Here is a 26,491-nt window from a genome sequence, read left to right on the forward strand (position 1 = left end):
TTCAAGGGAAATTAATCCTAATCATTTTCTTGCAGTAGCGCTGTTTACCACACGCAAAAAAAAAATGAGTTCGCATAAACGCGAACAGAGTTCATGCCAACGGGAACCATGAAGAAAACTGTTCAACTTTTATGGTGCAAAATTCAAAATTGGATATAAACATTTTTTTTAAACAAAGTAGGTGTGATTTGACATTCATATCTCTAAATTTTATTAGATTACAATTTGTAGAAATTGTTGATACCAGATCAGACATCTTATTCTCAGGAATTTCCAACATATTCCACGCACGCAACCAGCCTCAATGTTTTTTTCCCAAGAAATTCTTTCTTCTGACGTAAGTTAGCGCGTAGGTATTACATTCTTTCTACCAACAACAACCAACAGTCAGACGAAGACCTTTTGGGTTTAATATTCATGCGACGACGGATGATGGGTCTCATGAGCATTTGGAATTTCATTTCATTTCGCATCCATCCGGACGTCTTTCCAGCGAAAGTTTTCTGGTTTTCCTCAAGTTTACGCAAAGCACACCACTGTCTTGCCTCGTGTCTCGTGCGCTGACGTTATAGTTCATTCAAATAAGTGCCACCGTCGAAAGATGATTTGCCTGACTTGGAGCAAAATTCGGCACATGTGTGACAGCTCAAAAGTTCTCAGAATCACGTTTGGGCGCTATAAGCATATCTGTTCCACCATCTATCTGGGAGCCCGTTTGTTGTGCGATCATCAACCCTCCCGGGGCAGATGTGGCTGCGTGTGTTCGTGTCGAACATCGTGTTTTGTGTGTTTGTGAGTTGGTGTGGTGTCTTGTCTCAATTTGGTTGCCAGTGGTTAGGCTCGGTTTTGGTTCCCCGAACGACACAACCAGTCTGTTAGTCTATATAGAAAATTAAGGAGTCACTAGAATGGTACAGAATGAGGGTTTTTTTTCGAACTTTGTTTCATCACAAGAATACACTCTAGAATTTGTAATTTCTGCAATATTAAAACACGAAACTTTAACACATTAAAACCAACATTTATTAGCGACCACCCTAGTCTCTTTGATATCCGAGCGAGCTGCACACTTTACCCAGTCATCAGCTCTCCGTGCACACCCCAGGAAGTTGAAATAAAGCCGTCACGTACAAACTCTGTAACGTGGTCACATTAACATACTAATGACGGTGTGTGGCACGTTAAACAAATTGTAAGTCGGGATTACCGCTTGAAGATTTTTCATCATTTGTTGGTCGTCCCTACTCCCCTCTTCTCCAATTCCAGTTTCATTTATTTCCTTTCAACTTCATTGAGCTGCCGCTTTTCTCATGCAATACCCCCCACGAAGGTAAAGAAAAGTTGTCTATTCATAAAGATACTCCCACGTAGCATCCGTCACCTTTTTCTTCGGAAAATGAAGTCAGTCAGGTGAAAGATACGCATTTGAGAGTATTGTTCACACCGTGTAGGTCGATGTCGACTGTAAATTGAAGACTAAGCTGCTTAGGAAAAAGTTAAGCCCAAAAAAGGTTACGATCAACAAGCCAAACTCAGCTCAGCTGAGGGAAACACGGTCGACTTCAATTCAAAGTTCTACAGTGGAAATACACGCAAGTTTGATGTTTGAGAGGCAGCTTACCCTGAGCGGGGGGAAAGGGAAGGAATTACTTCCGAGAAGATTTTTGATTTGTCCAGATTTCTATTTTTGGGTGATTATCAAGAAACCTTTGTTAAAGACAGTGGCAAATCTCTTCGTTAAAAAATCACACAAAATATAAAATGTATTTCAATTTAATCTTCTCTAGATTCAACTGAATACAATACACTGTACAATGCATATGTATTTGAGTAATTCTCTACCAACTCACACGAAATCGGAAAAAGTTGCCCCGACCCCTCTTCGATTTGCGTGAAACTTTGTCCTAAGGGGTAACTTTTGTCCCTGATCATGAATCCGAGGTCCGTTTTTTGATATCTCGTGACGGAGGGACGGTACGACCCCTTACATTTTTGAACATGCGAAAAAAGAGGTGTTTTTCAATAATTTGCAGTCGGAAACAGTGATGAGACAGAAATTTGGTGTCAAAGGGACTTTTATGTAAAATTGGACGCCCGATTTAAAGGCGTACTCCGAATTCCGAAAAAACGTATTTTTCATCGAAAAAAACACTAACAAAGTTTTAAAAACTCTGCCATTTTCCGTAACTCAACTGTGAATTTTTTTGGAACATGTCATTTTATGGGAAATTTAATGTACTTTTTGAATCTAAATTGACCCTTTTTTTGATGAAAAATACGTTTTTTTCGGAATTCTGAGTACGCCATCAAATCGATCGTCTAATTTTACATAAAACTACCTTTGACCATCCGTCACTAGATATCATAAAACGGACCTCGGATTCGTGATCAGGGACAAAAGTTACCCCTTACGGCAAAGTTTCACTCAAATCGAATAGGGGTCGGGGCAACTGCTGTGTGAGTTGGCGGAGAATTACCCTTATAATGTTCACACATGCCGCATCAAAATTTAAAACTATATTTGGTAATTTAATTTAGTAAATCAAGAGTTAAGTTTTGCAACCAATTTGCATCAAAATTGTAAAAATTGTATGGAGCCTTGTATGGGTGAGCCAATGACACAAATGGCTTCATTGGTCATAGGAAAGTAATTCTCCATGCAAACTTTGGAGAAAAACCATTCGGTCCTGGCTAAATATTTTTGATACACTAAAAGTGCACGTGTTTCTGCGGACCCCAAACTTCATGCTTCCCCTCGAGATGAGCCTGCGCAGTATTTTTTGTAAATTTTTGTAGGTCAGTGTTATTGAAAAACACGTCTTAATTAGAATGTTCAAAAATGGAAAGGGTGTCGTGGGGGCGGCATCGCGAGATATCGAAAAATGGAGCTAGGATTCTTAATCAGGGACAAAAGTTACCCCTTAGGACAAAGTTTCATGCAAATCGAAGAGGATCGGGGCAACTTTTTTCGACTTCGTGTGAGTTGACGGAGAATTCCCCCTATATCAGGGTATCGTTTTAGTATTATTTGGGTAAGGTATCTTAGAACATTTCTGCAAGTTATTGTTGAGTTATTGTTATTCAGAAATTACGAGAGGTACTACTTCCGTATCCTATGCGCCTTCATGTCAAAAGTCGACAAGCCACCATTAGTCTTCATTTAAATCTGTTTCCTATTGAATACCAGATCGTCTCACTCTTTTCCTCATGATTTAGTCCCATTTCCCACGTTGCTCTATCTCCACACCAGAGCAGTGATAAATCCACCCAGCCAAGCAGTTCAATCTATAAATTGTCACCCATTATGAGAGTTTTGCCGATCCACACTCACACGTCAAGCCAATACATCACCGACTGCCGGGACTTCCCAAGCTTTCCAACGTAAAATAAGATTTTCCACACTATACTGGAGCACTCTCGGTGGAATGCCTCTCCATCAAAACCACCTTCCCCCTGGTTGGTGGGACACACTCCAGAAAGCAGTTCCAAATCTCGAAAAAAAAGTGCTCTACGAGATGCTACATCACGTTTCAGGACCTGCTCCGCAGGCAGGAACTTCCCGGAAGAGTGGCTTCGTTCTGCCTTCTTCTCTTTCTTCTCCTTTCTTAGAAGTTGGAAAACGCTGGCGGTCTTCTTTGCATACCCCAGGTCGGGAAAGTCAGCCTGTATGTGTGTGTTTTGCCTAAACCTAAACGACTTGGAAATGAAGGAACCGGCAAGAAAATATTTCAAATAAATGGCCTAAAAGCATTTCACGTGGTGTTTGGAAAAGCTGCCTGTGGCGTTCACCGGCACCACACCCCTTGGAGTAACAAATAACCACCCACCGTGATTGAATAGAAAGGAAAATTGTGGGGTCCACCCACATGGCGGAAAAAATGGCCAAAAAAGGATGGCGAAACATCGCACACCGAAATGGCTCAATTTCAAACGGGAGTCGGAACCGGCTGATTTGTTGATTCCGACAGGCTGCTGCCGCTGGTGTTCCTCTTTACTGACATGTTGGCTTACATTTATTGGCTGCTGAATGGGGCTCACGGCTTGTCGGCTTAGTGGGGGGAAGAGTTACCGCAACTCTTTTATGGCAGTCTATTAAACGTTGAATGAAATTATAAAGAGGGATTAAGTTCTTCTTAAATTGCAAGCTTTCTCCCAATTAAAAAAATTAACCCCAATCGACCCGAACTCACGAAAGTTTAATGTTACGAAGTCTATCTACATAATCCAGATAAATGGATTTTTCCAAGAAATTCACATTATTTATTCATTAAATGGATTCCGACGATGTTACCTTAAATCTTAAAATGGGATTTGATTTAATTTATTCTTCCACCCCAAGTTATATCCATTTCAAGCCAAAAATTGTTTCAATACACTCAACAAAATGAGTTCGCGTAAACGTGAACAGAGTTCATGCCACCGGGAACCAGGAAGAAAACTGTTCAACTTTTATAGTGCATTGCACCATGAAAGTGAACAGTTTTCTTCCTGGTTCCCGTTTGCATGAACTCTGTTCACGTTTACGCGAACTCATTTTTTTGAGTGTAATGACAACATGCTGTGTTCCTCTGATTGCGAACAAAGTGGAGTTCTACACCCACGATAAACGAAGCGAGCGGCAACTCCGCGTCGTCATCAGAGGACTTCCACCGGCTTCACCTGAATTCGTCAAGAAGAACCTCAAGGAATCGCAAAACCTGGATGCTGTGGAGGTGCACGCAATCAAGAGAAAGGGAGAGTCGTCAGAGGAAACCCCGTACATTGTTACGTTCCCCAAGGGGTACACCAACTTGAAGCAGCTGAGTGAGATCAAGCGCTTGAGGAGATTTCACATCCGGTGGGAGGCCTACCGGAACAAGCGACCGAACGTGACCCAGTGCAGGAACTGCTTGCAGCTGGGTCATGGAACCAGGAACTGTCACCTCAAGGGGAGGTGCAACAACTGTGGGGGTCCCCACAAGACGGACGAGTGCGAAGTCCAGGAAGCCCAGCCGAAGCGGTGTGCCAACTGCTCTGGAGCCCACGAAGCTACGGACCGCAGCTGCCCCAAGCGTGCGGATTTCATCCAGCGGCGACAGCAGGCGTCGAAACCAAAACCGCCGGCAAGGAAGGCGGAGAAGCAGAGTCCAGCAGTTCCGGCGTTCACGCCGGCGGAGTTCCCTCCGCTGCCGGGTTCAGTTCCGGACGGAAAATCGACCCGCAGGAAGCAGTAAAGGAAGCAGTGGCTCCCGAGACGGTGGAGCTACGGAGGAGGAAGCCGGGGAGGTGCTCTACAGTTCGGCTGAGCTGTGGGGCATTTTCTCCGAGTACATCGGCAGGTTCAAGACCTGCAAGACCCGCTTGGACCAAGTAACCCTAGTCAGTTACATGATCTCCAAGTATGAAATGTCAGGAGTTGTTTTTGATGTGTATATTTAATATGTTGATCGATCCTCGGTCCTAACCTGGTCTTAGCACCTAAGAGGACCTAATAAAAATAAGTTTAAAATAAAAAAAATGACAGCATGGTTAGATACACAGAAAAAAAAATCATGGTAATATTACATCTGGGAAGGGGTACATCTTTTATGTCAGAAAAAAGGTGTAATATTACCTCTGTAAATTTTACCACTTTTCTGGTGTAATGTCACTTTTTCAGTATAAAGTGAGGTAAAATTACATCATAAAAGAGGTAATATTCAACCTTCCAAAATTACAGCTTCCAAATTTACATTATTTTTTACTGAGTTAATTGTTTGTTTTGGTAAAAAAATTGCTATTCCGTCGCGAAACTACTTATTTATTGTGTCTTTCTTGAAAGGCGGAAAATCCTACTTTTTTTGTACCAAGAATAACAGAATAGAAACACTTTTCAAAAATAAATGCTGAAAAGTGCAACAAAAATAAACGGAAAAAGATTTTTTTTTGTTAAATTGCGATCATGTTATAACTGCAAGCAAAGCCCATACATACACAGCAAAAAGTTGTGTAAATTTGGAAGGTGTAATTTTAGAAGGTTGAATATTACCTCTTTTATAATGTAATTTTACCTCAATTTAGACTGAAAAAGTGACATTACACCAGAATAGTGGTAAAATTACACATTTTTTCTGACATAAAAGATGTACCCCTTCCCAGATGTAATATTACCATGATTTTTTTTTCTGTGTACTTCCTCTACAAGTTTGAATATTGCTGATTAAAGAACAAGTCATGAAGATTTTCGAAAATTAACCATAATGACCCTTTTCCAATGATATTTTGACTAGTAACTTCAGTTTTTCAAGTGATTGGCTCTCACCCTTTGGCTCAATCAGAGATCGAAAACATAAATTTGAAAAAAAGTATGACAAAGTGTCTGATTTTCCTCAAATCTCTAAAAAGTTGTTCCAAATTTCCTCCAACTCACAAGAACTCAAATCATTCAAAACCAAGAGATTCTTTCAGCACCGCTTTCCTTCCAAAAGCTCTCTTCACCTAAGCCTGTGTCATATTCTCACGTTGGCGCTTAATTATAACGTCTTACATGCCTCGGCAGATATACTGCTCGCACGTGTCATCGAGTGTGCTTCAACTTTGTGAGGCCACATTCCGTTCGGAGTCGCAGCACTTTTCCTACCCCAACATCCAGCAACCCCCGCCCACGCACGCTCTTCGACTAATTATTTATCAATGAGTCAGCAGCAGCGGCAGCTTCTTCAGCTTACACGAACCGAGACGATTTTCTCAACCTGGGCCAAGAACCGAGAGCCGTGGAGAAAGTAATTAACAATGTAATAATTAATTTCTTGTGCTCTCCGAGTTTTCCGTGCTACGCAGGCGAGATCCAAATTAGATTAATGAGTTTGCTGAGTTATTTTTTTGCTTTCCGAGAGTAAAGCAGAAAGTATTTCAAATGTTCCAAATGGAGCGTGAGGTGGCTTTTTCCCTTCTTCTAAAGTTTGGGATTTAATGGGGTGCAGGATTTGTGCTATAGTTCATTCGCCAAATCAAGCAGGACGAAATCGGCCAGTTAAATTTCAATTTTCCGCCTAATCAATCGGTTCGACGAGGAAAGAAACCCTTTTTGCCTTCCTCACTTTACTGAGGAAAGGCTATAAAATCACTCGAAAAACGAACTTTTTAGTTAGGCCTCCTAGACCTACCTTCATTTGTACATATCGACTCAGAATCACCAGCTGAGCAAATGTCTGTGTGTTTGGCTGTATGTAGACATGTGTACCAAATCAATGTCACTGGAATATCTTGTCACAGGCTCAACCGATTTTGGCCGGAATGGATTTAATCGATCCGTCTTAACGTCCCCTAAGTTGCTATTTAAATTCATGCAGTTTTATGATGTGTTTAAAAAGTTATGTTAAAAAAACTGTTTCATATTAAATTAAAATTATGGTAAAAAGGGTAGTTTTTTCATGAAACCCTCACATGTTATATATTTTTAGAAAGCATATGAGAAGACCTTTCTTGTGGATTAAGAATTTTCAAGATCTGACTTACCTATCTAAAATTACAAGCAGTTTAAAAAATGGTCTGAATTTACATAACCTCAAATGGTCCCATCTGATCGCCACGAAAAAAACCTTGTAGAGGAATGCCATTTTCTTGAAAGGCGGTGTCTGTATAATCTTGACAAAAAGTCTGTAGGAAGTCTGTTTTTTTTTCACTCGTCACTTATTTTTATCAGGACCTCTTAGGTGCTGCGATCACGTTAGGGGAGATCCATAACCTTGTGGACACTTTAGGGCAGCGATTCTCAACGGGGGTACCGGGCCTACTTGATTTACATGGCAGGGGGTACCAGCCTAGAAGAAGGTTGAGAATCGCTGCTTTAGGGGATTGTAATCAGTCTATAAATGAGAGGAAGGCACCAACCACCTAAAGGTGGATTAAGATACGTTTTTCTCGTCGTCACACTCAGTTGAGTGGAGACATCCTGCTGGAGTGTGACCATTTTTCTTCTTCTTCTCCTCCTTTATTTGACCTACGGAAAAGCTTCCTTGAATGCTTGAAGTAGAGAAAGTTTTCCAATCTATTTTTTCATCTATCGCCATCGAATAGCTCAAATGGAAAGTTTGACCTTTTGACGTGCCTCGGTAGGTGGTGGCCTGACAGGGATCGATCAATCAATTCGTGGAACTGGGAGCAATCATGCGTTGATTTTGCGTTTTTTTTTTCTGTACGGAAAATTGGGAATTTAAACTTAAACTGGAGCAATGAATTTCAAATCAAATTCATGGATTTTTATTGGATGTCGATGGCAGACTCAAAATTCCTAGAAAAAAAAATCATCTAGAATTTTTTTTTTCTTTGTAAGTCCATCATAAAACTTTTTTCTGTTCCTGTCCTGTAGAACGACGAAACGGCCTACATTTTTTAACAAAAAGTAACAGAATCGAAAAATAATGCTTTAAAGCAATTCCAGCTCAAATCAGAAATTTTTCGGGTACTTTTGTACCCGACCCTCTCCGGTTTATATAAGCCATTTTTGTGTATATGGAGCCAATTGTACTCGAAAATGACATTTGAGAAGGGCGTATTTCAATATTTATGTATTTTGTAATTTAAAAACTAACTTAATCCACCTATGTGGTTGATGCCTTCCTCACTTTTTACCAACAATGGGTAATATGAGTGGTTTGGACACATATTTCACTTTTTGCCTTCCTCACCTTACTGAGGAAAGGCTATAAAATCACTCGAAAAATGAACTTCTTAATTTGACCTCGTAGACCAACCTTCACGTATACCTATCGACTCAGAATCAAATTCTGAGCAAATGTCTCTGTGTGTGTGTGTGTGTGTGTGTGTGTGTGTGTGTGTGTGTGTGTGTGTGTGTGTGTGTGTGTAGGGATGTGGGTCTGTGCACCAAAAAATATGCACTCGATTATCTCAGCACTGGCTTAACCGATTTGGACCGTTTTGGTCTCATTCGATTCGTCTTGAGGTCCCATAAGTCCCTATTGAAAATTATGAAGTTTAGTAAAGTACTTCAAAAGTTATGCTAAAAAAACGATTTTGGCGTATGTCCGGAAGATTGTAAAAAGGGTGGTTTTTGTAAGAAACCCTGTCATGTTATACATTTTCAGAAAGGTATTAAAAAGACCTTTCCAATGAGCCCAAAACATTGAAGATCTGATAACCCTATCAAAAGTTATTAGCACTTAAGTGTTATTTATACACTTTTTGGAGGCCGGATCTCAGATATTTCAATGAAAATGATGTCCGGGTCCATCATGCGACCCATCGTTAGTTAGATAATCGAAAGACCTTTCAAATGAGCCTAAAACATCAAGGATCTGACAATCCTATCAAAAGTTATTGACACTTAAGTGTTATTTATACACTTTTTGGAGGCCGGATCTCAGATATTTTAGTAAAAATGATGTCCGGGTCTATCATGCGACCCATCGTTAGTTAGATAATCGAAAGACCTTTCAAATGAGCCTAAAACATCAAGGATCTGACAACCCTATTAAAAGTTATTGGCACTTAAGTGTTATTTATACACTTTTTAGAGGTTTGATTTCAGATATTGTGATAAAAATATTGTCTGAATCTTCCATGCGAACTATCGTTGGATAGGTTTTTTTTTATCAGACCTTGCCGATGAGCCAGAAATATTGATGGTCTGCGAACCATATCAAAAGAAATGAGTAATAAAGTTGATTTGTTAAACATGTTAAGGGGGAATGTTGCTATTTTTACTGAATGTATTGACTTTATGAATATGAGGAAGGCACCAACCACCTAAAGGTGGATTAAGTAACGTTTTTTTTTTAGATCCAGAAAAATAAGTACACAGATATAACTTAAGTGGTCATAACTCGAAACAGGGTTGCCAGATTATCAATATTACGGACTCGTTGGAAAAGTCTCTCGATTACCTAACCAACGATGGGTCGGGTGATGGATCCGGACATCGTTTGCATACATTTAATTGAGATCCGGCTTCAAAAAAGTACATAAATATTACTTAAGTAGTCATAACTCGAGACAGGGTTGCCAGATCTTCAATGTTGTGGACTCGTTGGAAAGGTCTCTTGATTACCTAACCAACGATGGGTCGGGTGATGGATCCGGACATCGTTTGCATACATTTAGTTGAGATCCGGCTTCAAAAAGTAAATAAATATCACTTAAGTGGTCATAACTCGAGACAGGGTAGCCAGATCTTCAACTTTGTGGACTCGTTGGAAAGGTCTCTTGATAACCTAACCAACGATGGGTCGGGTGATGGATCCAGACATCGTTTGCATACTTTTAATTGAGATCCGGCTTCAAAAAGTACATAAATATCACTTAAGTGGTCATAACTCGAGACAGGGTTGCCAGATCTTCAATGTTGTGGACTCGTTGGAAAGGTCTCTCGATTACCTAACCAACGATGGGTCGGGTGATGGATCCGGACATCGTTTGCATACATTTAATTGAGATCCGGCTTCAAAAAAGTACATAAATATCACTTAAGTGGTCATAACTCGAGACAGGGTTGCCAGATCTTCAATGTTGTGGACTCGTTAGAAAGGTCTCTTGATTACCTTACCAACGATGGGTCGGGTGATGGATCTGGACATCGTTTGCATACATTTAATTGAGATCCGGCTTCAAAAAGTACATAAATATCACTTAAGAGGTCATAACTCGAGACAGGGTTGCCAGATCTTCAATATTGTGGGCTCGTTGGAAAGGTCTCTTGATAACCTAACCAACGATGGGTCGGGTGATGGATCCAGACATCGTTTGCATACATTTAATTGAGATCCGGCTTCAAAAAGTACATAAATATCACTTAAGTGGTCATAACTCGAGACAGGGTTGCCAGATCTTCAATGTTGTGGACTCGTTGGAAAGGTCTCTCGATTACCTAATCAACGATGGGTCGGGTGATGGATCCGGACATCGTTTGCATACATTTAATTGAGATCCGGCTTCAAAAAAGTACATAAATATTACTTAAGTGGTCATAACTCGAGACAGGGTTGCCAGATCTTCAATGTTGTGAGCTCGTTGGAAAGGTCTCTTGATTACCTAACCAACGATGGGTCGCATGATGGATCCGGACATCGTTTACATGCATATAAATGAGATCCGGATATATGTGAAAACACATTTTTATACATAACTTTTGAACTAGTTATCGAAACTTCAAACAATTCAATAGCGATGTATGGGACCCTAAACCAAGTCCAATGCAACTGGTTTGGTCAAAATCTGTTCAGCCAGTGCTGAGAAAACTCAGTGAGAATTTTGGTCACATACATACATACACACACACATACACACACACATACACACACATACACACACACAGACATTTGTTCAGTTTTCGATTCTGAGTCGATATGTATACATGATGGTGGGTCTTCGAGCTTTTAATAAAAAGTTCATTTTTAGAGCAGGATTATTGCCTTACCTCAGTGAGGAAGGCAAAATTACTGTAACTCAAAGCCGTTGCATCGTATCAAAAAGTGGTCAAAGACAAACTTGTAGGAAATTGGACGGGCTTTCCGAAAAAAATACACTGAAAGAAAAATACACGCCACTTCCATGAGATTTTTCAATTTTTAAGTTTAAAAGTTAAATTTGAAGGTGATGTCACGATTTTTTTCGTTCAAAATTTTTGAGGAAATAGCCTAAAATGTTACAAAAAGACTCACGAAAAATGCAGGATGGTATGTCTCTCCTAAAAAAATACAAAAATCATTTACTAAAACTGTTTTTTTTGAAAAGTGGTCTAAACGTTAAATTTTTTGAAAACCAATAGTGGGAATAAACGTTAAATTTTTTGAAAACCAATAGTGGGAATCGATTTCCCAGACAATTTTAAATAAAAGTCTCCATATTGATCATTGTCCTATGTCCAATCCTTTGAAAGATGCAGCGGTTTTAAAAATAAAAATGTTGAAAAAATAGTATTTTTGATGGTTTTTTGCAAATTCTAAATGACAGGCTTGATTTTTCAGTCACGAAAATATTTTTATCGGAAAGCTCGTCCAATTTCCTATAAGTTTGCCTTTAACAGCATTTGAATTGGATGTATGGGCTTACAGATATAACCTTAATTACATTGCTCATAACTTAGAATAGAATATTTTTTTCAGTGTGGTAGAAACCTGGATAGTAAATAAGCTTACGTAAATATTAAAACGAGTCAAATTAAAAAGCTGTCAAAGGCAAACTTATGGGAAATTGGACGAGCTTTCTGGTAAAAATATTTACGAGACTGAAAAATCAATTCTGTCATTTAGAAATTGCAAAAAACCATCAAAAACCCGATTTTTTCAACATTTTTATTTTTAAAACCGCTGTATCTTCACATGGATTGGACGTAGGGCAATGGTCAATATGGAGACTTTTATGTAAAATTGTCTGGGAAATCGATTCCCACTATTGGTTTTCAAAAAATTTAACGTTTAGACCACTTTTCAAAAAAACAGTTTTAGTAAATGATTTTTGTATTTTTTCAGGAGAGACATACCATCCTGCATTTTTGTGACTCTTTTTGTAACATTTTAGGCTATTTCCTCAAAAATTTTGAACGAAAAAAAATCGTGACATTACCTTCAAATTTAACTTTTAAGCTTAAATATTGAAAAATCTCGTGAAAGTGGCTTGTTTTTTTCTTTCAGTGTATTTTTTTCGGAAAGCCCGTCCAATTTCCTACAAGTTTGTCTTTGACCACTTTTTAATACGATGCAACGGCTTTGAGTTACAGTAATTTTTAAATTACAAAATACAAAAATATTTAAATTTCTAACGCTCTTCTCAAATGTCATTTTCGAGTACAATTGGCTCCATACCAGAAAAATACCTGATTTGAGCTGGAACTGCTCTTCACGACACAATGACTGAAAAGTTCCTCTTTATCAGCAATGCAATGGATACTGAAAAGTCGAACTAAAAACAAATTAAATCGCTATTAAAATAGCTGCAATTTTTCCGTTACTCAACTGTCAAAAATCTAGAGACATGTAATTTTATGGTAAATGTTATGTACTTTTCGAATATTCAATAACTCAGAAAAGTATTTTCTTCATTTAAGACAAACAGATTCATTTTGTAATTACGTGTTATTCGTAACTTTGGAATGAATCAATGTTCTATAATCCCGGGTAGGTGTAAATAACAAAACGGAGGTCATTCCAATAACAGCTTAGGTATGACCCGTATATCCATGATGGCGACCAAAATGGCAGTGATGAAATATTGGAAAAGTGCATATTTTAATTTAATAGGCAATATACCATTGTTAATTGAATAAAATAAAAATAACACGAAAAAAAGTTTTGCTCGTGATTCAATTATCCGAAGTCCTATACAAATCTATGGAAAATCGAAGCTTCGGATAATCAAGACTTCGAATAATCGAGTGTGGACTGTAATATTTAATTGGAACCAAGCAATAATAATAAAATGTTATAATAGAGGAGAAAATCGTGACGTCAGAAATGAACTCAAATCACTCAAAGTTCATTTTGTGAGTTACTTTAACAGTTTGGCCTAGTTTGATAGCTACATTGTCCCAAGTTTTCTGTGGGAGAGAAAAGGAGGCGAATACTTTATGAAAATCATACCTGTCAAAATTCCTAGGCTCAAAATTTTGGCGCAAGTTGCATTTCTCCTCTAATAGCTTATACACTCAATCCTCGGTGGTTGGTCACTTTTTCGGTTGACACTTTTTTGGTTGTACCCCGTTGGTTGGTCAAAGTCAAACTAAAACGTTACTTAATCCACCTTTAGGTGGTTGGTGCCTTCCTCATATTCATAAAGTCAATACATTCAGTAAAAATAGCAACATTCCCCCTTAACATGTTTAACAAATCAACTTTATTACTCATTTCTTTTGATATGGTTCGCAGACCATCAATATTTCTGGCTCATCGGGAAGGTCTGATAAAAAAAACCTATCCAACGATAGTTCGCATGGAAGATTCAGACAATATTTTTATCACAATATCTGAAATCAAACCTCTAAAAAGTGTATAAATAACACTTAAGTGCCAATAACTTTTAATAGGGTTGTCAGATCCTTGATGTTTTAGGCTCATTTGAAAGGTCTTTCGATTATCTAACTAACGATGGGTCGCATGATAGACCCGGACATCATTTTTACTGAAATATCTGAGATCCGGCCTCCAAAAAGTGTATAAATAACACTTAAGTGTCAATAACTTTTGATAGGATTGTCAGATCCTTGATGTTTTAGGCTCATTTGAAAGGTCTTTCGATTATCTAACTAACGATGGGTCGCATGATGGACCCAGACATCATTTTCATTGAAATATCTGAGATCCGGCCTCCAAAAAGTGTATAAATAACACTTAAGTGCTAATAACTTTTGATAGGGTTATCAGATCTTCAATGTTTTGGGCTCATTGGAAAGGTCTTTTTAATACCTTTCTGAAAATGTATAACATGACGTGTTTTCTTACAAAAAACACCCTTTTTACAATCTTCCGGACATACGCCAAAATCGTTTTTTTAGCATAACTTTTGAAGTACTTTACTAAACTTCATAATTTTCAATAGGGACTTATGGGACCTCAAGACGAATCGAATGAGACCAAAACGGTCCAAATCGGTTAAGCCAGTGCTGAGATAATCGAGTGCATATTTTTTGGTGCACAGACCCACATCCCTACACACACACACACACACACACACACACACACACACACACACACACACACACACACACACACACACACACACACACACACAGACATTTGCTCAGAATTTGATTCTGAGTCGATAGGTATACGTGAAGGTGGGTCTACGAGGTCAAATTAAGAAGTTCATTTTTCGAGTGATTTTATAACCTTTCCTCAGTAAGGTGAGGAAGGCAAAAAGTGACGAACTGTCACATTTTACACGGCACTCAGGCACACTATTAGAACAAACGTTTGATAGTGTGTGTGCGCTCCGTGTAAAAGAGCTGTCAAACTAAAAAGTGACCCCGTTCATTTGACATCAGATGGTGTCAAACCTCGATGGTTTAAGATAATGAGAAATCATTATCAAAATCAGTTATTTACTATAGCGCAAAAAACATACCTCACCGATATCAAACTGAGTTATCGGGAACTTTATTTTCTCTGTTATCGAATTTTCATACAATAATTTTTGATAACAGTGAGTTATTTTGCCAACAAATTTCTGTTATTATTTTGTGTCATTGTAACAGTTAATCTGGGTTTTTTAATAACAAGTTCTGACCACCTGAAAATAACAGAACTTGAAACTAGGGCGTCCAATTTTCCCGGGTTTTGAATATCCCGGGAAACGGGAAAAATATTTTTGGAATCCCGGGAATTCCCGGGAATTTTTGAATCAGTAATAAAAACTATGTTTTATTATATTTGTTATGTTTTCAAGCTTAAAATCATTGAATTAGCTGAATAATATCAAATGGTGATACTCCTCACTTCACGACAGTTTTAAAATAGCCTAAAAGATTTTTTTGTCTTTGTGGTGTTTAGGATTTTATATCAACTACTTTTTTTAATTCCAGTATGATTAATTATTTTTTTATTTGCGAGTCAAATTACATAATTCTTGAGTTTTTTTTTGAAAAGGTCCAATAAGCTTTTGTCTTTAATATATTTATAGGATCTATTCAAAAAAAACTTTGGAATTCTTTTATATATTTTTTTTCTTTTATATATATTTTTATATGACATGACTAAAACAGCTTAAAAAAAATATTTTAAATGTCTAAAACACAAAAAACGACAATAAATAAAATGATACCAGTCAATGTAAAATTTTAGATAAGTTTTGAATTCATTGTTTTATATAAAACATATTTTACAAATTATCTTCAAGTTACTACCGCCAACCGAGGGAAAATCAGAATTACAGTCTAAATAGGTACAGGAGATTTTAGAGCAATACATTTGGAAGTGTTTGATTATAAATATGATATGAGATTGTATTTTTTTTTCAAATTTAAAATCGAAAATATACGTAAATATATCCAGTCTTTAAAAAAAATAAAATAATAGAGAAAAAAAATTTAAGCGCTAGGCATTTTGTGGACCTGTTAATTAAAATTATAATATGTTTTCTTAAAAAGCCAATTTAATGCTGAGATTTTCTGAATACAAATTTAATTCATTTTATTGTTCTACTATTTTCACAATCAAATCTGAATTTCCAGACCAAAATATGATTTTTTTTCAATTTCGGGAATTCCCGGGATAAATTATAGAAAATCCCGGGATTCGGGATTTCCCGGGTTTGGAAAAATCCCGGGATGGACGCACTACTTGAAACTTTCCAGTTATTTCCACCTACTCGGGATGTTGCGAAGGAAAAAATATAATTGTTCAATTCAATCAAACCATCCACATTAACGACCCCCGGGTCTTTTATGGTCTCTATTGCAAGTTTCTGTTCGAACCTAGGAGTCCGAAGGCTTGAATGGGGAGAGCACCCAAACCTCTCTACTCCAAGGAACCTTCCACCCCAGTGTTTGAACTGACGACCTTTGGATTGCGAGCCCAACCGTCGCCAGCGATTCCACCGGAGTAGGCTTGGTTTGGTGTGTTGTTTGTATTTATGGCATGGAGACGACTCCTACACCTGAAATGACTTAACGGCCTAACAACCAAGGTCGGGAACGACATTTTACTTCCTCATCCGATGGAAGGTTGGAGCAGATGGGAATCGAACCCAGAATCATCCGCTTACAAAGCGGACAGCGTAACCATTCGACCACGCACTGCCAATTAAGATTCCTCAATTCTACAACAAAAATGATTCAAATCCGCTAAACTGATAAAATATCAAAGTTTCATCAAAACGCATCCGACAAGATTTTGTCCAAGCCAGTTACATTCAACACCGTCCATCCATCAACCGACAAGTGACAAAGGAAACAATCTCTTGTACACTGGTTAGTCCATTTCCCCGGGAACCGTAAAATCAGACCAATAAAAGCCAACCCGTCCTTCCCTGCCAGTCTGATGATGCTGACGATGATTCTGAGAGTGCAACTTTTGTCACCCTGCCGCGTGCACTGATGATAATGCGATGAAGACACTTTCGCCGGGCCTTCGCCTTGCTGTATCGTCATACAGTGTGGCCTTCCCTCCTCCCTCCCCTTAGGGCACATAAAGTAGGACATCGAGAATGCATCACGTACCAATGCCCAACACGCACACAATATACGTTGCTCGGTGCTTTTCCAACCCACGGAGGATGCTTCTTCCATTGAACGACACATATCATGTTAGGAGGAGAAGTGATCCACCTGAAAGGGTCGGGAAAACTTTCTCACAAATCAATGGTCTTCTCTAAGAAAATTCAATTTAGGTTTAGTATTCTAACTTAAAACAGATTTTATTAGGAATTTGAAGGATTATTCTATATAAATTTAATGAAATTTACAAGGTATACGCAAAACGTTTTAAGGAAGCTGCCGCATCAAATTTCGAGTGTATCGGAAAAGTTTACATCGCTCATGCGGCAAGTATAAACTCGGAAGGCATCTCGACGAGGGTGTTCGTGAGATACGGTGCAAGCTGGAAGAGGGCTCAAATTTTGCCGTACTTTCGGTACACTTTTATGTGTCACACTGCTGTTACGTTCGATTACTGGTAGCAAATGATGGTCCTCTATCTGGAATCTGGAGAACAGGGTTGGGGATGGCAAATAAGGAGCGGACAAAAGCTGACTTTGAGTTAACATTTAAAAGTTTGTTGGAATTCAATTATAGTCGACAATTGGCTTTTAGTTAAAAGTTTGTTGAATGGGAATGTTTGAAGCTGTCGAAACTAGCATTGCTTATTTTTACATTTAATCTCTTGAAAATTTCAAGAACATCTCTAGCTGTAAAATCGTAAGCACGTGCTGACACAAGCAAAGTGAAGCGCAAATATTCGACTTCCAGCCAACACGATTCGATGGTTTATACCTTTTTTGAAAGTGGTACCGTCGGGAAGAACCCTACTGCTCGTTAGGGAAGTTTAAATTTGACATTTAGGCATCCAGTGCAGGGCTAAATTGTAAGGATTTACCAAACTTCAATCTCAAAATGTCTCGTGTAGACTAAGTACAATTTTCATACGATTTTGATAAATGTAATATTTCCATACAAAATTGTATCGACATCAGCCTTCTAAAGAGCGACAAAAAAGCAAATTTTAACCACCCTACCATACTACTGTTTACGCATAATAAAAGTATCGCCGCCTACACAGGCCAAGCCAAATGGTTCGGATGAAGAAGTGATTTTGCATAAACTGACAGTTTGGGGGGATGGTGGGAGGAATGATTTTGGGGGCGAGATGGTTTTTGCTTGAGTGCACTATATTTGCACAAACGAGCGTCCCCGGAAAAAGGGTGCCCTAGTTAGTGTGAGAAGAACCCCAGCTGAAATGGTTTGATGAGGCCCAGAATGGAAATAGAAGCTTTATGTTTGCAAAGTTTTACAACTTTCGAAACAAAGAAGATTTTGGAGGGTTGTCGGATCCACTGCCAATGTTATTTATCCCAAGTTGAAATTAAAGTTTTTGCAAGATATTCTATAAAGAGCCTCCTTATATAACTTATATTTAGCCAGCAAAAAAATCTATCTTGTTTAAGCAGGTATTCCTAAAATAATATTCATTAACACTGGAACGCCCAACGCATGTCCAACTTACACGGACGCCCAAGCCTCCCAAAAAAGGTGGAAAGGTAACTTCAACTCGCTGGTTCTCGGTCATTACTCAACCAATCGGAACGATTCTTGTTTCCAGTGATTTGTAAGAATGTCTAGATGATCCTAAAATTTTGCAGAACTTCGTTCCATCTTTTTTAAAACAACTGCCTCCGCGGAATTTTTGGCGATTTTTTTTTACAAGCGAAAAAAAAGTTGGAACGATGTTTTTGATCGCAAAAATTACAGATTTGATCAAATTAAGTTCTGCAAAGTTCTAGACATCCTAACAAATCACTGGAAAGAAGAATTATCTTCATGGTTGAGTTGTGCCCGAGAACCATTGAGTTGAAGTTACCGTTCCAACTTTTTTGGAGCCTTGGGCGTTGGAATGTTGAATAATAATCAGATTCAATGAAGTACAATACGTTTATCTTCTTAGGTAATTAACATTCTCTTCCTTGTTATCAGCAGATCAGACATTAATCCCCTCACAATGAGGATACAATCGCAAATGTAATTAAAGCAGTCTCCAGCATTATCCCGGCCACTTTCCCCCAAACCTTCCCAAACGATATCCGAATCCGACAATTTTATTAGGCCAAGGCTTGACATCATTAGCGTGGATTAGCGTTCTCCCGCCCTCGATTCCAACTCGCTAGGACTCTAGGAGATAATTTTAAACAACTGCACTAACTGTTTTCAGCAAGCACGCCATTCAGCTCGATAATACCGGCTCGGATCCTCCGTTGTAGACATAATAGATTTTGTCCACCCCCTGGCGATCCACATTCCTGACCTATCCTTGGGGGTTCATTAGACGAAGCCGACCAGTCTCGGAGCGAAAGTTATGACAGTGCTTTCTCAATTATTCTTAAATTATTCTTTTTATAATTTTTCATTTTACTAATCCTTAAAGAAACAACATTTCTGACTTGAATTTTCACTCTGTCTGGCAGTCTCCACCATTCCGACGGCCAAGAAAAAGTTCGGAAAAGATGGCAAATTTCTATAAAACTTATTCTGTTCATCATTGCATTGTCGCTCGACTTTTCTGTACACGACTTTTCTCCTTTCTGCCATCATTGCCGCTAGAAACTGATGCAGGGATGGAAACTTAGCTACTTTAAATCGATAGAAAAGTGTCCAGTGCTGAGAAATTAAATCATGGTACAAAATTCAAATATTTATTTAGTAAATATTTTTTTTTCACTGTTTTTCAAAAATTCATATCTCCGGAACGGATGAGCCAATTTTAGAGCGTCACGTTTCAAAGGAATGTCAATCTTTTGGTTGGAGTTTTAAGGAAAAATATGAATGAGGTCCGAAAAAATAGCTGAATAATTTAAAAAATCTGCTGATTTTAAGGTCTCAGGACCTAAGAGCTCATGTATGAAATTATTTTTTCCTGATTCCTTGTAATCTTTTGCATAACATATCCAAAAATTATGAAAATCAAAATAGGATTCTGAGGTATGATTATTTAATATAAAAACTGGGGTTTTGACGCGCTGCACGCGTGGAAAATTACGAAAATTGGTTAAAATCAACGTCAACAAAACAATGTATTCTGTCTTTTCGGAAATGGTCGAATATTCCTGAGTTGATACCCCATAAGGGTAATTTTAAAGTTTTAAATCACATTATCTCACTCCCCTTTAAAAGAACAAAAGTTCATAAGGGTAGTGTGAGCCGGTTGAAGAGATTACATTAAATTCAATAAAGTAATAATAATTATAATTTATTATTTAAAGAATACCACACTATGCGCCATCCATTTTAGAGAAAAAAAATTTCCATCTCTGACGATTGAAGAGTCCTTCCATAACTGTACTGTCGGTGACCTGTGCCGTGCTCCAGGCCAAAGGATCGTCGTCGACGACAAAAGGCGACGATGATTTCAGACAACTGATAAAGAGTTTATTTGCCGTATTTTCCTTTAATTACCGAGTTCGTTGCTGTGCGTTTTCTCCCCTCCACTTCGTTTCATTCTTCTCACCATTCAAGATTCTTCCCCTCTCCCCCGGGGGGTTCGAGGCTGTCAAGAGCAGTTACTTGTGGTGGGAGGGTAAAAAAACACACTCCTCGGGCCAAAGGAAACATGACTTGCAAGAAGCAAATAACAAAAAAAAAGCTCAGCACCGTCGCCGACACCACAAACGCCGCAAGGATGACGGTTGGCGTTTGCTCGTGAAGTACAAACACCCTCCGTTTGTATCGCACTCTTACATACTCGGTGTTGATCCTGAACCTCCCTGAGATCTGAGCAGTTTTCGCTTGAATCTCGCTGTATGTGTGTCGTGTGTTTATCTGTAGGTGTGATTGAGAAGGGCAGGTGAACAACTCCACAACTCCAGGATCCCTCACAAGTGCGATAGAAAGAGAGGAGACCCCTCCAGATGAGCAAAACTTTGTCCATTAAACTTTGGATCATCTGTGTGTGGCGCGATGTTTTGTGGTGGGTGGGTGTTTGGTTGGTGGTGTGGGTGTGAAATTGAAAACTTTTGGCGCGTAATTAAAGACCGATTGCGGGAAACGTGTTCGCGGCACCTTTCCGGGATGGCTCTGGTTGGTGTGATTTTTATCGCGTCATGGTGATGGATTGAAGCTCCGAAAGACTATTAATTGAATGTCGATTACTTCATAGCTTCTGAATGTTTAAATATTCGCCAAAAATCCAATTCAGTTTGTAAGGCAATTCTGTTGGTTAAATTAAAAACTTTGTCCACGTGATACATGCATTGGGAAGGAGAACTTTATGTATCAGAAAATCTTGAGGCTCGTAATTATTTTTTTGTCATTTGTGTTGAAGAAAAAAAAAATACAGTTAAAAGATAGAACTTTGGCGTCTTTAGCAATATTGTAGAACTAAAAATGTACACAAACTTTGTCGAAGACACCACAGCTTTATCTATTTACATTCCAACTCCCAAGCCCTAAAAAAAGGTGGAACTGTAACTTCAACTCGCTGGTTCTCAGGCATAACTGAACCGATCGATTCTTTTTTCTAGTGATTTGTAAGGATATCAAGATGGTTTTAGAACTTTGCAGAACTCTATTTGATCAAATCTGTAATTTTTGCGATCAAAACATCGTCCCATTTTTTTTCGAATATAAAAAAAGTGTCAAAGCGTCGGCTGCCGCAGTCGTTTTAAAAAAGTTGGAACGATGTTACCGAAAACACTGCTCATAATGGACGAGAGAATAATGGCCTCAAGTTCAATAAAAAAAGTTCATCTGTCAAAAAAAAGTGATGTATGCTGAAATCGAACCAAGAATTTTTGACACAATAACTCAATGGCTTTACTGCCTCGGCCACCACTTCTTGATGACTCGAGACTGGTCAGAAGTTGATGTATGGCGCTTGTTCGCTTCGCTTCGCTTTGAGACGGTGATTTTAGCGGATTGCAGACTGGATTTTCGCCATGTGATGTGATGATTGTCTAAGCCCAAGTTGCCTAAGAATCGATAATTGGGAATAGAACCAATTCCACCTGAGCCAGATTCTCACCACCATGGCAGCTGTCCATTGCCGGCAGCTCCCATCTCCACCGCGAAGTGGTAAATTTTCGTCAGTTTCTGATAAATATTTATCAGATTCTCATTTTTACACATTTATTTATTTAAGATTCACATTTTTACACATTTTTTAGGGTAAAAAAATACTCCAAAAAGACCAACAAAATTTTTAACCTTCTAAAATACAACTTTTTTGCAGTGTTCAAGTTAGAGAAAGAGCTTAGGTGGCTGGCATATTCATATGAAATTTAATGTATATGGACATGAATCGATCGATTTTCAGCAATTTTTTTGAAAATATAATCTTATAAAATAGGAAAAAGGTGCACCCCTGACGAAATGTTTTGATTCACCCCGCAAAATGTTGGGGAAGAGCCCTTCTTGTTCAAAAATTTTATTTGTCGTTATAACTCTGAAATATAGATTCAAAAATTTGTAAAGTATAATTTGAGCAAAATCGGCGAGGTATAGACTTTTTTTGAATCCTTACAGTTCGTTCGTTCAGTTTATAACTTGAAATCCAAGAAAATTTGATTTAACGCTTGTGAATATAGAGCACGATAATTCAGGCAAATTTAATTCTAAAGTCAGTCATCATAAACGCCCCCACTTCACTTCCACTAGTTGAAATCCGGTTCAAAACCACATCCCCACACCACCACCCCTACCAGACACAAAAGCGCTTATTACGGTTGGAGACGTCTAATTTGTCGGTTGAATCAATAGTCACTTTCGCAGCAACTTTCGCGCTGACTGGCTCGCGCCATGGCAATAAGCTCAACTGGCACAAATTTAACCGTTCTGGGTGCGATTCCAAAACTTTCCTTCTGTCGGAAAGGGGTGAAGGTGGGAAATGGGAGTGGGAGTGCGAGAACGAGCTTTCAAATGCCCTCTTGGAACTTTCGGTTGTGGTCGGTGGGCCTGAGGGCTGAGAATCGCTCCTTCACAGTCAGCCAAACGACGAGAAAAGGATAACTTTTTATTCCCTTGGCGTCACACGGCAGGAGCAATGTTTGCACCACCGCGTTGACTGTTGAGGCACGGGGTTCGCCTTTTCGTAGCTCAACTTTCAGTAGCTGTAACCACAGCACCAGACCCCCACGTGGCAGCTCAAATCCCACGTGGGTGAAGCAAAAGAGGAAGGAGGGGAAAGGAGCGCGCCCTACGACGCCGTCAAATAAACAGCAGCAAGTAAAGTAAGCAAGAAGGCAAAAAAAATCTGAAATAAAACGAACAGTTTGCAATCCTGACGAGAGGCAAAGAGCAAAAAATAAACAGCTGAAGAGGTCAAACAAATAAAAAGCAATTTGAGAAGACTGCAGAGACTGAAAAAAGATCCAAACACCAATGCTGTAAGGACGATTCTAGCCAATTCTTCAACGACGACCGCAGTGGGTGGGTGTGGGTTTCAAATCCGGTCGGTCGGAGTGCAAAGCGTCGGAATCTTTGAAAAAAAGATTCAATTTTCCAAATGTGCTGCTCAAAGTTCTTCTCCCTCGGGGAGAGATTCTTAGCGGTTGATATCGGATAAATAGGAAACTTTTCAAACCGATCTTCAATGTCTCTGGCTACACTTTCGTAAAAGCACAGCAAAACCGCATGGCTTAAGTGCTTGGTTGTGGGGATGTGTGTGAGTGTGTTTGTTGGATGGTATGTGGGCAAACTCCCCGAAAGGAAATCAGAGATTCTTCGTGTCAGTGGGAAAGTTGCTGGGTATAAAGATTGAACCGGGTCAGTAACGGATATTGGAAAGTGTGTCACGTTTGTTATGCTCTGGTGAACCTTTAAATTAGTAGTCCAGTGTGAAATGAATTTAAACATAACCAAAAAGAAGCCTTAGAAAACATGTGCTTTAGGCTTCATTAATCGTTTAAGTTATATCTATTTAAACAAACCTAATACCAAACATCCCCTCACTTCTTACTAACCGAAAGAGAAGGTAGACCAAAAGCTCATGTTGGCTTCCTATTATTTAAACTAACTTATCTTCACCAAAAATATGTTATTCATACCAACAGGAAGATATTCAAAACATGCAAGATTAACGAAGGATCCACCACTAAATGTGTACTGATTGCATGAAACCAGCTTGTCGATGTGCTCTCGCGATTCACCGTACTAGAGTAAATAGATAGGAGTGTAGTACAGTGGATACGTCCGTACAAGTGCTCGGCAAACCAGATTCAAATTCATGGCATTCTATGTACAGCAGTTGGCGAGCGTGAAGATAGAGCTTTTGAACGAAGATTAGGGTTGGAATGCACTAAATCTTTAATAATGATTTGAAAATTTCATAAATTATTATATTTAAATAATAAAAAATCAAAACTATTGTCTTTCGCATGTTTTGATCGTTAATTAAATACCAAAGTTATGGTAAAAAGTAATTAACTTTGTTTTTAGTTAGGGTGAACACGATCATGCAAAAAAACTTAGTGAAAAGTGCAAAATTAAGTTACTCTCTAAAACTTAACCCTGAATTGCCACGTTCAAAAAACGGATTTTTGAAGATGCTTTCTATAAATTTGGTAGTAGAAGGCGTAGATTACGAGATAAAATTTTGGTATCTTCGACAAAGTTGCTTTGATTAGCAAGCGCAACAACTTTCTAGAAGACAAATAAAATCCTAAAAATATTCCAGAAAAGTTAGATTTCAAAATCACCCTAATAGTGAACCACCCTAATTTCCAACCAAACAAAAGCTGCCCCTTTCCATATGCAACATATCTTCTTAAGCTCCAAAACATCACCATTTTTCGGAAAATCCATTTTCCACTTAATTTTGCGATCTGGACCACTGTGACATTGAAACACATAAATTCAAAACATTAGTGAACTGGTCCATTCATTTTACCAACGCAGGAAAATATATTCTAAATTATTCGTATATTATCTACCTCGAATTTAATTGAAAATTTGAAGTAAATTAAAAATAGTAAATGAAGGTTTTTTGAGTCGCGAAAAAAATAATTATCAAGCGACTTTGTTTGCAATTCCAAACATTAATAATTGAAAGAGTTTTTCAAAACAAAAATTAAGAAATATGTTTGGTGTATGGGTGCTATTTTGCAGCCTTCTATGACATAGAAGTTTTAGTACTATTTTTTATGGAGAAGTAGTCCGCTTCGTCTCTCCCGATGGACAGGCAAAAGTTGATAAGCCTGATCTACATCGGGAAATCGCTCAATCCTGCACTACCCAACGATGACAGAAGTGAAAAAAAAATCGTTCTAATTAAGCAGACTTTCCTGCGAGTGTCTACAATGAGTTGCGTTGGTTGTTGTTATTTCCCATTTAGAACTGTCAACGCAGAAATCCTGCGAAAATTTGCATATATTTCAAAATTTAGAACTTGTGAACTGCGTCCTGCGTTTTTAATACAGAATCGTAGCACCGCAACATTGTCATTGAGAGATTGAGATTGATTTTCTTGTAAAAAAAAATCCAAGGTGGAGTCTTCAGATCGATCAAAAGTTTCGTTTCCACAAAAGTTTTAAAACAATGAATTCGGGAAAAATCATTTCAAATTTAAACTTTAAAAATCTCAATGCCCAATTTAGTTTCCGCTAATAAAATCTTGTAGAATCAGATTTATTAATCATGAAATCTGATAAAATTTTCACGGTTTTCGCAACCCTACCTCCAACAAAGTCGGAAGCATACTCATTGAGAATTCAGCACCCACTGTGTGCGAGAGTACGGGGGTAAACAAAATTTAGCTCCGAATTTTCAATTCACTCCGCGGCGCGTAATAGTGCATGCATTAAGTGGCAGAACGAGTGATGATGCTCCCTCCGGAGTAGATTCTCTGCTACTTCTCGTGTTCGAAGAGTGGTAGAGAAAGTTTGTTTGCACAACAGCTTCAATTATTTAGCGTAACTCTGTTTGAGAAGTAATTTGCGCAAAGTTTTGAGGGGGTTGCTTTTTTTCGCTAGTCAGTCTAGAACGGGGTGGCGAACGATGACTTACCTCCTGCAGCACCGACGGTAGCGTTCCGCCCTCGCTGAGACGGCCCCAGCCCGTGACGGTGGCGTTTTCGCCGATTAGCAGATCATCCGTCGCCGGCAGACAAATCGGGCTGATGTGGGGGGCAAAGATGAGCGCCTGCTCCAGCTTCACCAGCGCCAGGTCAAACTCGTACGTGAAGAAGTTATACTTGGGATGTACGACCTTCCGGGCCACGGCACGCTCCGTGTACGGCAACTGTTCCTGCACGTGCGAGAAGTCGTACTCGCCAACCCGTATTCGGATCTGGGACGTCAGCAGGCTAAGTGGATATTAAAAAGGGAAAATGAAAGAGAGGAAAAAAAAATGAACGTGAATAGAAACAGACTTCCAGCTTCATATGAG

General features: G+C 38.7%; 1 protein-coding gene across 2 annotated transcripts in view; it reads right to left on the minus strand.

Moving 5' to 3' along the window:
• LOC120421385 (serine proteinase stubble) overlaps positions 1–26,491 on the minus strand; it is a 242,749-nt gene that overhangs the window by 8,889 nt on the left and 207,369 nt on the right. For both annotated transcript variants that reach the window (XM_039584592.2, XM_039584584.2), the window contains exon 12: positions 26,111–26,408. In XM_039584592.2, coding sequence (XP_039440526.1) covers positions 26,111–26,408 — 298 coding nt within the window. The remainder of the gene's footprint in view (positions 1–26,110; positions 26,409–26,491) is intronic.

Source organism: Culex pipiens, chromosome 3 (assembly GCF_016801865.2).
Source record: "Culex pipiens pallens isolate TS chromosome 3, TS_CPP_V2, whole genome shotgun sequence".
NCBI lineage: Eukaryota > Metazoa > Arthropoda > Insecta > Diptera > Culicidae > Culex > Culex pipiens.